This window comes from Ranitomeya variabilis, chromosome 6 (assembly GCF_051348905.1).
Source record: "Ranitomeya variabilis isolate aRanVar5 chromosome 6, aRanVar5.hap1, whole genome shotgun sequence".
NCBI classification, from domain to species: Eukaryota; Metazoa; Chordata; class Amphibia; order Anura; family Dendrobatidae; genus Ranitomeya; species Ranitomeya variabilis.
The window spans coordinates 415,499,476-415,513,415 of record NC_135237.1 but is presented as its reverse complement, the minus strand read 5'-3'; the positions used below and the strand labels follow the sequence as shown (position 1 = coordinate 415,513,415).

The 13,940-nt window shown below is 40.1% G+C and overlaps 1 protein-coding gene across 2 annotated transcripts in view; it reads right to left on the bottom strand.

Moving 5' to 3' along the window:
• MYOM1 (myomesin 1) overlaps positions 1–13,940 on the bottom strand; it is a 181,635-nt gene that overhangs the window by 92,567 nt on the left and 75,128 nt on the right. For both annotated transcript variants that reach the window (XM_077270304.1, XM_077270305.1), the window contains exons 12-17: positions 9,205–9,404; positions 7,374–7,430; positions 4,281–4,405; positions 3,220–3,403; positions 2,852–3,026; positions 1,426–1,547 (exon numbers count right to left, since the gene is read on the bottom strand). In XM_077270304.1, the coding sequence (XP_077126419.1) occupies positions 1,426–1,547; positions 2,852–3,026; positions 3,220–3,403; positions 4,281–4,405; positions 7,374–7,430; positions 9,205–9,404 (863 nt within the window). The remainder of the gene's footprint in view (positions 1–1,425; positions 1,548–2,851; positions 3,027–3,219; positions 3,404–4,280; positions 4,406–7,373; positions 7,431–9,204; positions 9,405–13,940) is intronic.

Sequence of the window (13,940 nt, the reverse complement as noted above, 5' to 3'; positions counted from 1 at the left end):
GTATGCAATATGCATAGCACAAAGAAATTAGTGCCTAAACGAGGAATGTATTTGTACCAATGGCAAGACATCACAATGGTGGCCCACTTTCAAAGCAACTTCCATGTCGGGACATAATACAGGGCCATCAACGATGTGGCTGTTCCATGACACCATACTACTAAGATATGCTATCAATGTCTGATCGTCAGGGCCCATCTGCTGTGACTACTCTCCAGCAATAGAATGAAGTGGCAGGGGCTCTAGGAATGCACTCTGCCAATATGGCTCCTGTCAGCTTCTTTAGAGTCAAAGCATTTGGCTACAATTAGCCAATAGGGCTTTACTAGCATTTGTGAAATTAATAAAGTGTCAGTCAGGACGCCACTGATCAAATGATGATCTATGTCTGTAGTTAGATAAGTCTCTTTAATTCCATATTCTTTTTTGAAATTTTAATTTTGGCCAAAAATAGTTATACTTTAAGGGAACCTGTCATGAAGATTTTATTCTGCAAATTAATGGCATGCATGTACAAAATGCTTTTGATCAAATTCATGACTTCATTGTAGAAAACCATTTTATTGTTTCTGAGAAATCCAAAGTTGAAATTGTATGTAAATGAACCGCAAGTTGTTCGGGTTGGGACACTGCACTTGCAGCGCTCCGTCCCTATTCCCCGCCTGCTATCTGCCTCCTGTGTCTGCCTGACTGGTCACTGAAATGAGAATGAACTGTCAATCAGACACAGACAGCAGGTGGTGGGAGGAAAATAAGGAGGAAGGGCAGGAGACCTGCAAGTTCAGCGTCCCACAATGAAGCACTTGCAGCTCATTTTCATACAATTTCAATGCTGGTATGGATGTAATCAGCATAAAAGTGCCTGTGCATACATTAGTTTGATGCGTAAAAATCCTCATGAATGGTTTCCATTCAAATAATAGTCATGATGCTTTCTTTCGCATTGCAAAATGTGAAACAGACCATTAACAAAAGGCAGAATATTAAATTGCAAGCTGTTAGCATAGGTGGAAATGAACTATGGCTGTGTCATGCAGCAATAATACATCCGTGCAATATGCAGTAAACTGGTAGATTATTTACAGACATGACAATGTGCAGAAGTGCAAGTGCAAAGTCATTAGGAATGGATTTCACATACTGGGCTATGAAATCAGGATTTCTTCTACATAGGATGAAGAGATGTGACTTCAGACATGGTGAGAGGCTAAGAACATCACTGGTGGTGAAATGTGTACTCACAAAGAACAGCACAAATAACATCGGCTGGATTGTGCTAAATCAACATTGGAAAGGAAATGTGGAGTGATGGTGCGAAGCGACAGCATTGATTAAATGATCATTATACCAATGAAAGCAAGGAAAGCGCATTGTAAATGTACAGCAAACTACCAAATCTGGTTATCATTGATGAGCAACACTTACCAATGGCAGCTTTCACTATTATTGGCTCTGAGTCAGAAGAATAGCCACTAAGGCCAGCAGCATTCACAGCTCGGACTCGTAAAATGTAGTTTTCACCAGTAAGAAGACCATGGCAAACAAATCTGTGTGCAGCAGAGAAGCAAACACATTTGCAGCACAAGAACGAGAGTTAATATGTATAAATATATTAACTGAGCACGAACACCGAACGCAAGAGCATAAACCTCACTATGAACATGTGAACATCTCCATCAGACTTGTTATAAATATGAAAATTACATCAAGGAAAGGACATGTGACAACTCACATAAACCATTTGTGGTTCTTATCTCCAGAGCTTAGAGATTAAAGGGGTTAGATTTCTTGAAAAAACTCTTTGTTTTCCCCTTCCTTCCTGCCCAAAATAGTACAACTTGTGTACATGTGTCTGATATTGCCGTTCATTCACATAAAGTAAATACCAAGACATCTCATGAACAGGAATGGTTATGTTTCTTAAAAAACAAAAGCAACAACCTATTTGTCTAATTCTGGACCTACAATTAGGTCATCTGCTGTGCCAAAAATCTAAACCTACACAACGTTCATGGGTATACAAAATGTGATAGATTAAGGGAGGTCTATCCTTACAAAAGCTCAACAACAGCAAGTCTGGTGGAAGTCTAACTCCGGGCACCCCACCAATGGGTTGATTGAAGGGGCTGCAGGGCACTGGATTTGGATAACTTGATACATTATGTTGCAGGGCATCGGATTTGGATAGCTTGATACATTATGTTGCAGGGCATCGGATTTGGATAACTTGATACATTGTGTTGCAGGGCATCGGATTTGGATAACTTGATACATTATGTTGCAGGGCATCGGATTTGGATAACTTGATACATTATGTTGCAGGGCATCGGATTTGGATAGCTTGATACATTGTGTTGCTGGGCACCGGATCTGGTTAGCTTGATACATTGTGTTGCAGCCCCGAATAGCGCCTAAGAGAACCTGCACTCACTTGCAGGCAGAAAGCTACAATACCACTTACAACCGCTACACAACCTGCTGAGCTAGTTTCAGGGCCCTGCAGCCTCTTTAATCAGCTGAACAGTGAGGGTTGCTGACAATGTCTAAAGGTAGGTGCACACGGTCAGTAATGGGCATTGGACGCACCACATGTCCGCTGCATCCAAAGCGCTGCCAACATTTGAAAGCAGGTGATTCCGCATGTGTTTATTGAACCGTGCAGAATCACCGCATCCAATACATTGTATGGGTAAAATTTATTTACTGGATGCTGCCACAGCTTTTACTGACCGTGGGAACGTACCCTAATATAGATCATTCATATGCTTGGTAATGGTAATGTATCTATAATACTATGTTTAAGGAAGACATATAAGAAAATAGCTAAACCCTTAGCAGGAACATTGGCTACCTTGTGCCTTTCACTGGGTTGTTGTTGCATGGTTCCCACTTGCCGGATCCTGAAATGCTGGCCTCAATGTAGTATCCCACCAGCTCTCTGGCATCCTTGGACTCTGTCCATGTAAGAACTACAGAGGTATCTGTGTTCCTTGTAGGTACAAGGTTACTCGGTGGGTTGGGGATGTCTACAGGGAGATAGGTTAGGAGTTAGCGTGAATAAAAAAATAAAGTTGAATTACTTTCATGTTACAGAAGGAACATCCTGTATATATCTTATGCGTTCATAAATGCCCTGAACAAATGAATAAAAGCTACAAAGCTTTGACTGACCTACACTTGTTAACCTGATGCATGACTGTGTTCACTGCTATCACTTACCAAGTATGTCACCCACTACTGTGGACTCCGTTGCCTCTGAGGGTTCCCCCACTCCTGCAGAGTTACAGGAACGTACTCTGAAACTGTAAGACTTTCCCTCGGCAAGATCAAAGAGAGCAAACCTTGGAGACTTCACTGGGATTTCTGTGTTGACTCTCTGCCAGTTTTCTGTGCCAGCGACGCTCTGTAACAGCATGAACGAGTACACGGTTAAAGGTCATGTACAGCTATATACATACAGTAGCGCCTCGTTTCACCTTCATCAAACCATAGTAAGCACATGAGTTTTTCTACCTGCCCAGGTGTTAAAAGTTATATTTTATGCAGCACTTTTTTTCTTATTATTTATTAAACAGCCACCAATGTCTTCAAGTACAGTTCCTATAGAGGTTTCCATCACGGGTTCTTATACTCTTGAATAGCATATTAAAGAAAACCTATAATGAGATTAATGCTGCTTGAACCAAAGACATCAGTAATGAGAGCCTGGCTGCATTATGGCAGCCGTGCATATTCTCTCTGAGAAGAAGCAGCGTTGGAGAAACTATGTACCTTGGAAGACTAGTCCAATGTGGGTTCCTTGCGGCTTCTCCAAGTCTTGTTTCCCTGACAGATCTCTCCCAACATGTATGTATAGGAATAGACCTGTCAGTCTAGGTAAGCAAGGACGGAAGGAGCAGGTAACGACCTGCCTCACCTCAGACTACTCATCCAAGACACAAAGTACTCAGCCCACTTTCCAAACTATGACTGAGCATCTGTGAGGAAACATACATGGCAGCAATAACGCAGCCAGTATCTGATTCATGGATCGTCTGTCAGGTTCCCTGTAAGCAGTAATATGAATTAGAGAACGTGTCCCTTCATAACTAGACAGATCGGCCATTCAGAAGTCTGGGAAACCTGGCTGAGAATACAGGAATTGTAACGGTAACCATAATAGCTATCTTTAGGGTCAGCTAGGTGGGATCTATGTTTGTTATTGGCCATTTTACGACTTACAAGCAGTCTTCAATAATGCAGGGTTTTGTGTAAGACAATTAATCCTGAATCAGTCTCACCTTTTCTACATAGTACATGACGCCTTCATGACCGCGCAATTGAGGAGGCTTCCAGCTCAGCACCACATAGTTTTTGGTGGCTTCTGTCACAGAGAGATTCGATGGTGGTCCAGGAATAATCCCCTCTGGAGTTGGCAATGATAGAAAAGATTAATTTCTTACCAGGAATAATGGGACAGATTTACTGAAACTCATGGTCCACTTACACTGAGTGATGCACAGCGCATGTTTACTGAACAGAAATACAGAAAGGGAAAGGGAGACAGAGTCCAATATAAAACGCAACTCATCTTATTAAATACATAATTACAAACATCAGAATATAGATACAGATATAATGAAAATAGCAAAGATGAATAGTATGGAACAATGCTGAAACTAGCACCAAAACCCTAGAAAGGATACATATAAAGTGGATGGGCGACCCTGGAAATAGCTCCATTATATATAAAGTGCCAGTGCTTATGTTATTCATGACTACTCATCCTGTTCTCTCACAGTGTGTCACGTTCAATTCAAGTCTCAATACAAAACAATAAATAATCAGAATCAAAAAGACTCAGTATTAGTAACCGGTCAGGTGAGTCACATAGGACACAGATAGAGAGCACCGATGAACAGGCAGCAGAAACATCGAAATCCTTTGTAAAAGGGGGGTCTTACCCATTGTCTCCACATTGTCACCATTGTTCCATACTATTCATCTTTGCTATTTTCATTATATCTGTATCTATATACTGATGTTTGTAATTATGCATTTAATAAAATGAGTTACGTTTTATATTGGACTATGTGTCTCTCTTTTCTTTTCTGTATTTCTGTGAGATATGTGAGAGTGTCGTGCAGACCAGACCCTTGGTATCACTTGGTATAGGGTCCTACTGATAATACTATGTTTTCTGTTCTGTGGATTTTGTTCTTATGTTTACTGAACAGCAGATGTTTAAAAGCCTGTCTTCACAGGCCGACCCTGCTCCATGTGTGCAAAGTGCAATAAGTGATAGAGCGATGATGATCTTTTGTGCAAACCAAGAGATCTAGAAATTCAATCGTGATAATCTTTCAGTGTAAATAGATTTTACAGGTCCAATTCATTATTCAATTGCACCTAATGTTGTCCAGTTTTTGGTATGTCTCATTTGCACCTTATTCTTCTTTTCATTTGCGCCTTTTATAAAGCTATTTTATATGTTTCCCCTTTTCTAACCTCTTCATCACCTATGACGTACAGGTACATCATAGGTTGTGTCTATGCATCTGATGCGGGATCTGGTGCCGAGACTGCTTCTTTCCCTGCACATGTAACCTGATTTGATCAGCTGTCATGTACCTTTAACAGCCGCTGGAGGAATTGGGATCCACCCACGGCTGTTAACATGTTAAATGCCATTGTCATTCTCTGACAGTGGCATTTAACTCGGACCTGGCAGAAGCGTGTCACAAGACGCCCATTTGCACCGCGTCACGTGATTGTGGGACTCTGATGGGTTGTCATTACAGTTGGGGGATTGCAGAAGACCACCAGGCTTGTCATCGCACATCTCTTATGAATGTTGGCCCCTGGTCAGCATTCATAGGAGATGATGATTTCTGCGACACATAGCAAGGCTGAAGCCCTGCAATGTGTAGTACAAGTGATCGGATGATCGCAGCTTTAAGTCTCCTAAGCAAGCTATTGAAACAAGTAAAAGGTAGAAAAAATGTTTTAAAAAATATTTAAAAAGATAAAAAAATGAAAAAAGTTTAATTCACCTCCCTTTTGGCCCATTCAAAATAAAACAATAAAAAATACACATATTTGTTATTGCTGCTGTCAGAAACGCCCGATCTATCAATATATAAACTAAATTAATCCAATTGGTAAACAGCATAACAAGAAAAAAATCTAAATTCCAGAATTAAGTTTTTTTTCTTCATAACAGGCAATGAGAACATTTTATCTACCGTAAAACAGTATCAATAAAACATCAGCTCGGTGGGCAAACAATAAGCCCTCACCCAATCCCACATCCCGTAAAATGGAGATGCCATTTCTTTTTATTCTTACAAACTTTGGATATTTTTCACCACAAATAAAAAAATAACCTAGACATGTTTGGTATCTGTGATCTCGTAATGACCTGGAAAATCATAATAGCATGTCAGCTTTAGTATTTAGTGAGCATGGTAAATAAAAAAAAAAAAAAAAAAAACAATTGCGGAATTGCACTTTTTTTGCTATTTCATCGCACTTGTAATTTTTTTCCTGTTTTCCAGGACACTATATGGTAAAATCAATCGTGCCGTTCAAAAGTACAACTCGTCTCACAAAAAAACCCCTCACATGATCATATGGATGGAAAAATAAAAAGCAAAAACTCAAAAACAGATAATCGCAAAGTCGTGAAGGGGTTGAGGTTTTCAACTGATTCATCAATTGTTAATTTGTAAAAAATTGCATCATTTGCATTGAGCAAATGTACTCCAGTTCATCCTGGAGTGATTGTATGCATGTCTGGAACCCGTGACTTTTTGCACTAAAAACTCACAACAAGAGGGTAAAGACAAAAATAAAATTGTATTTATTTATTTTTTTTTGGGGGGGGAACAAATTTTGAGCTATCTTCTTGAATTTTGAAGTTTCCAGTGCAAAATATACCAACAAATACCACTAGAAGATAAGAGTGACTTTCAAAAAAACTCAAATCACTAAACTGTGCCAAATTTATCAAAATGGCCCAGTCTGGATTGGGGACGTCTGCCCACTTTTTTAGAGAAATGTAACCAGTGGAAATCTTGCTGAAAGTTTAAAAACAACATAATTTGCATTTGCACTTTTTTTTACATTTAAAAACTTGAATTATCACATTGTAACAATGTTACATCTGAAATCACACAATTTTCCCTGATAGGTAATGATTCCATGTTGTTCAAGGTCCCTACAAATGTCTAAAACAAAACAATTAATAAATGTGCAAAGCATATAAAACAGTTCTATGGCACCAATTATGTCAACATTAGCTATGTAAATCTCCTCCAATATATACAGTATATATCTTCTACTACACAGTCTGGAGCACACACAGTCTCCACTCGCTCTCTTAGTTTTCTGACCTGTGGGTTCCTCTTCGGTTACAATGATTTGTCCGGTCCATGGAGCAGAAGGACGACCTGGGTTATAGCATAATGATGTCAATAAAACAGTGATTGAAAAAGTTAAAGTATAAAGTTTTCTCATTTTCTAACATCCTTTGGGGCTGATTCTTCAAAGTATTTTTGCTAGAACTCTGGCGTAAAAACCAACAAACAAAAATCACAACATTTTTGCTCAATGTGGAATTGCACAAAAATAGGGCAACTTTTGGCATTTTCCTGGTAATTTGAAACAGCTCTGCCATAATGGAGAAAGCTGAGGAGGAGCCAGGGCAGGACATTACATGATTATGCCCACCTGTCAAATACAGCAAAAGTGCTTGCAACAGAAATGGTACTCCAACCGTTAACTGGAGTAGCATTTCTGGCGAGGCACATGAAGGCACCTTCCACTGCGAAGATGAGCTGAATTTATTAGGTGGCATGTACTGCTGAATTCATTAAGAAGTCGCACTCCAGTGAGCCTGTTCATTAAAGTGGTTGTTCAGACTTGAGGTACAAGTTTGCAGACTTGTGAATCCTCACAGCGCGCACAGTGTGTGCTGTCAGGATTCTCCAGCACCGGGAGTGGACAGGCACGTGACCACAAGTACACGATTTGCATACATGTGGTCACGTTCCGACTAGATGTGTGCGGCTTCACTCAATACAAGAGAATTGAGTGAGGCCAGATACGCATAGTCGGAATGTGGCTGGAAGTATGCAACTCACTTACTTGCAGTCACATGATCGCCAGCTCCCGCTGTCAGCGAATCCTGCCAGCACGCACTGTGCAGGCTGTGAGGATTCACAAGTCTGCAGTCACATAAAATGACTGCAGACTTTAACCCCAAGTCTGGACAGCCTGTGAGGGTACGCTCACACTAGTGCAGAAGAAAGTCGGTCCCATTCTCATCCAGGAAAGTGGGACGACTTTTTCTCACTTGTGATCCGTGTGCTGTCCGTATACAATCAGCTTTTTTATTCAACAGCTATTAATCATTTACAGGACCATTTACAGCTCCCTACGTTACAGAATTGTAATATATCCTTTAAAATAAATTGCCATACTCGTGGTCCATGTGATGTGATCTATTTCTCACACCCATCAGATTTCAAAGTGAAATCACAGCATGCTGCGATGTTTTTTTCATGACGAATACAGCTGAGAAAAAAGACGCAGATCTGTACAGCTTCATTGAATAAATTTCTCCTAGTGCAATCTGATTTTCTCTCGATAGTCGTCTGATTTATACGCTAGTGTGGGCGAACGCTAAGGCTGGAGTCACACAAGATGCGTGTGGCATCGGATGTGAGAGCATTGGATGTGATCTGCTAATGACCCTCGGATCCTGCTCTGCTGGGAGCCAAGCGTCATGCGTCTGTGCTCCGAGCCTCTCTTGCACAGCTGTGGAGGAGGCAGACATGTGTCACTCACACCCATAGACTTATATGGGTGTGAGTGAGCCGATTGTTCTCGCACGCCGATCCGGCATGAGAAAATAATCGCAGATGTGAGCTGCCCCATAGAGTAACACTGGGCCGAGTGCTATGCAATGTTTTATCTCATAGCACTTGGCCGCATTGTACGGTAGTGTGACTCCGGCCTAAGACTGGCAATCACCACTGTGTTAGTTTGCTACAATATATCAATACAGGAAGAAAAAGTATCAGCATGGAATAAGAGCTGCTTAGCTCACAGAAAATTGTTAGGGAATTTGTAGCCTAGGCAATGGAGTCCACTCTATACTGTGAGAAATACTATAGAAAGACGTAGAGCAGTGATTTCTCCACAAATACAAATATGGCTTACTTCTGATTCTGGCTCTGTCTGCTGGATCTAGAGCTGCCACTGGCTCTGAAACACGAGAAGGTCTGCTGACTCCAGTTTTATTTACAGCCCTTACACGGAAAAGGTACGATCTTCCTTCAATCAAGCCAGTAACTGGGAAGCGGGCAAATTTCACAGGAGTGTCGTTACACTGGGTCCAGTGACTTGTGCCAACCTCACACCTTACACAAAAAAAGGAGAAGAAAACTCAGTCAACATAATATACACATACTGTATGTAATGAACACATGGCACTTGTTACATCTATTGTGACAATTTAAAGAGAATTTGTCAGAAGGATCAATCCTACTAAGCCATCTATATGGACATGCAGGTCAGAGGAAACTGAATAAAATGATACCTTGATATTAGCGATCTGATGTTTTATTCTAGAGATATTGAGGTTTTTCTTAATATGTAAATGAGCTGTTAAGATGACGTACATGTGATAAATCTACAAGATCTATCAATGCTCTGTGCTGAGCCCTCAAATGAATAACCCCCCTATCTGTTCATAATTATAAGTATTTAATAGTCTATACACACTAAACAGTCAAGACAGCAAAAAAAAACAACAACCTGTTATGTGTATAGACACAGGCTCCAGTCCATTAACCCCTTTACACTCCAAGGCTGTTTGCACCATCATGACCAGGCCAAATTTTACAATTTTGACTAGTGTCACTTTATGCTTTAAAAACTCTGGAACGCTTCAACGAATCCCACTTTTTATGAGTTTGTTTTTTCTTGACATACTGTACTTCATGACAGTGGTAAAAATTTCTTTGATATGACTTTTGTTTATTTTTTTAAAAGAAAACAAAAATTTGACAAAAATGTAGCAATTTTCATACTGTTAATTTGTATGCCTTTAAATCCGAGAGTTATGTCACACAAAATAGTTAATAAATAACATTTCCAACATGTCTATTTTACATCAGCAAACTTTTTGAAACATTATTTTTTTTTGTTAGGAAGTTATAAGGGTTAAAAGTTTACCAACGATTTCTCATTTTTTCAACAAAATTCACAAAAACATTTTTTTAGGAACAACCTTACATTTGAAGTGACTTTGAGGAGTCCATATGCCAGAAAATACCTAAAAGTGACAGCATTCTAAAAACTGCACTCCTCAAGGTGCTCAAAACCACATTTAAGAAGTGTATTTACCCTTCAGGTGCTTCACAGGAACTGAAACAATGTGGAAGGCAAAAATGAACTTTTAACTTTTTTTAACAAAAATATTACTTTAGACCCAATTTTTTTTATTTTCACAAGGGGAACAGGAAAAAAATGGACCCCAAAATATGTTGTGTAATTTCTCCTGAGCATGCCGATACCCAATATGTGGGGGAAAACTACTATTTGGGTGCATGGCAGGGCTCAGAAGAGAAGGAGTGCCGTTTTACTTTTCAAATACAAAATGTGCTGGAAAAATTAGGGGATGCCATGTCACATTTGAAGAGCCCCAAATGTGCCTAAACAGTAGAAAACACCCACAAGTGACACCATTTTGGAAACTAGACCCCTCGAGAAATGTACAGGTGCTTGTCACAAAACTAGAATATTATCAAAAAGTTAATTTATTTCAGTACTTCAATACAAAAAGTGAAACTCATATATTATATAGAGTCATTACAAACAGAGTGATCTATTTCAAGTGTTTATTTCTGTTAATGTTGATGATTATGGCTTTCAGCCAATGAAATCCCAAAAGTCGTTATCTCAGTAAATTAGAATAATTAGCAAAAAAAAACTGCAAAGGCTTCCTAAGAGTTTAAAAAGGTCCCTTAGTCTGTTTCAGTAGGCTCCCCACAATCATGGGGTAGACTGCTGACTTGACAGATGTCCAGAAGGCAGTCATTAACACACTCCACAAGGAGGGTAAGCCACAAAAGGTCATTGCTAAAGAAGCTGGCTGTTCACAGAGTGCTGTATCCAAGCATATTCATGGAAAGAAAAGGAAAAAGTGTGGTAAAAAAAGATGCACTAGCAACCGGGATAACCGCAGCCTTGAATGGATTATTAAGAAAAGGCCATTCAAACATTTTGGGGAGATTCTCAAGGAGTGGACTGCTGCTGGAGTAATTGCTTCAAGAACCACCACACACAGCTGTATCCAGGACATGGACTACAAGTGTCGCATTCCTTGTGTCAACTTTTTGATGATATTCTAATTTTGTGAGAAGCACCTGTATCTAGCTGTGTGTTGAGCACCTTGAACCCCCAGGTGCTTCACAGACGTTTATAACATTGAGCCCTGAAAATGAAAAAAAATTACATTTTCCCACAAAAATATATTCTAGCCTCACTTTCACAAGGGTAACAGGAGAAAATGGAACCAAAAATTGTTGTGCAATTTCTCCTGATTATGTTGATACCCCATATGTGGTTGAAAACTACTTTTAAGGCACAGTGCAAAGCTCTGAAAGGAAGAAGTGTCATTTTGGAATTAAGATTTTGCTGGACTAGTTTGAGGGTGCCATGTCACATTGGCACAACCCCTAATGTGCCAGAACAGCAGAACCCCCCATAAGAGACACCGAATTACAAACTACACCTATCAGTTAATTCATCTAGGGATGCAGTGATCATATTGATACCACAGGTGAGTCACAGAATTTTACACCATTGGGCAGGAAAGAAAACAATAATTACATTTTTACCACCGGATTTTATATTTTTACATTGGGAACAGGTAAAAATTGCACCACAATTTGTGCTGAATGTAGAAATACTGCTTAGCCACACGGCAAACCTCGGGAGTTGAAGAGCACTATTTCACTCCTGAAGTGCAGATTTTCCTAGAATTGTTTGCGGACACCAAAAATAGAGCTCCTAAGTGCTAGAAGAGCAGAATCCCCCTCAAGTGACCAAATTTTGGAAATTATACCCTTTTGTGAATTTATCTACAGGTGTAGAGACGATTTTTACTCCATGTGTGTTTCAAAAGCAAGCAGCAGTGGATGATGCTGAGTGAAAATTGTGAACTGCCATTGTAGTATGGCCCCTTTCACACATCAGTTTTTTGTTATCAGTCGCAATCCATTGAATTTTCAAAAAAAAAATCCGGCGACTGATGCCGCCGGCTGTTTTTTTCTCATCGACTTGTGTTAGTGATGGATTGCGACGGATGGCCTCACGTTTCATCCATCGTTCGCCGAATCCATTGAAAATTGTTTGTCCGTCGGCCGGAGACAACGGACAAAGTAACGGTTTTTGTGTCCGTCGAAAAAACGGACAGTGACGGATCCGTCGTGTGCTCGAATGGAAGCCTATGGGTGCCGGATCCGTCAAATGATGGAATCCGGCGACGGATTCCATTTTTTTTAACTGAGCATGCTTCGATTTTTTTAGGATCCAATTAGCCAGATCTGCTAGTCAGATCCGTTGAAAAAACAAATCCGTCGCATCAGTTTTTCACAATCTGCGACAGATCCGTCGCTCCGTTGAGCCAACGGATTGTGACTGACGGCAAAAAACTGATTTATGAAAGGGGCCTAACAAGTATGTTGTAGTGACCAGTACATTGTGCCTCTGGAGACATGCACGTGCAAATTAGGCGGGTTCTCATCTCTACAGAAATGCCAAACATGTGGAAGCTAAATGTGATTTAGGCACACTGGGGCTCAGAAGGGAGGGATTTGCTGAATTTCTTTTGGGGGGGTGCTATTTTGCTTTTCCAGAGCCTTTGTACTACCAGTAACGTCAAAGCCCCCTATATTTCCATTGACAGATGACAGATCTGAGTGGGGACTTTTTTTGCGGATTGAGATGAAGCTTTTATTGAAAACATTTTACATAACATTTGGGATCACATTTATCTGGCGCTCTAAGCTAAGCACTTACTTTGGGGTTTCCATCTAAATCTCTGAGTGACATGATTCAGATGAAACCCTCAAGGGATCCACTTACTATAATGAGGCAGCAAAGTTACCTCTGTTCAGCAATGTCCTTTTTTCCAGAAGTGCACAAAACTGTGGAAGAGTGTGTTTTAATGCACGCCTAAAATGAAGGACACTGCTGGATCATAGGCCAGACAACATCCACAGTTCCTCCATCTGCCTCATTATAGGGAATCTTCTTATAGGGGTTCCGTCTGAATCACGTATTTCAGAGATTAACATAGAAAGCTCTGTGCAAGCGCTCAGCGCATGATAAATGTGCACCATGTCTTACTTCGATATCTGGGAGGCAGACTGAACAAATCAACAGCAGGTGAAGAATTGGTTTTATTTTTTTATACGGTTAGTTGTGCAGTGCATCTACAGCAATACCAGATTTACATATTTTTTTAATGTTTGGTTGCTGTCACACACTAAGGCCGGTGCCACACCTAACGTATAAAAATAAGGTCCGTTTTTTATGGCTGAGATACGCAGAAAAGTTCCTGAACAGTGATCCATATTCAATGCGAGGATGCGATTTTTTTCTCCAAAAAATTATCCGTGTGTCATCCGTGTGGCATCCGTACAGCGAGATTTTCTCGCCGGCTTGCAAAATGGACATAGAATGGTTCCACGGGCTTCGTGAAACATATATACAGTCATTTTATATATATATATATATATATATATATATATATATATATCAGTGAGACACATATACAGTACAGACCAAAAGTTTGGACACACCTTCTCATTTAAAGATTTTTCTGTATTTTCATGACTATGAAAATTGTACATTCACACTGAAGGCATCAAAACTATGAATTAACA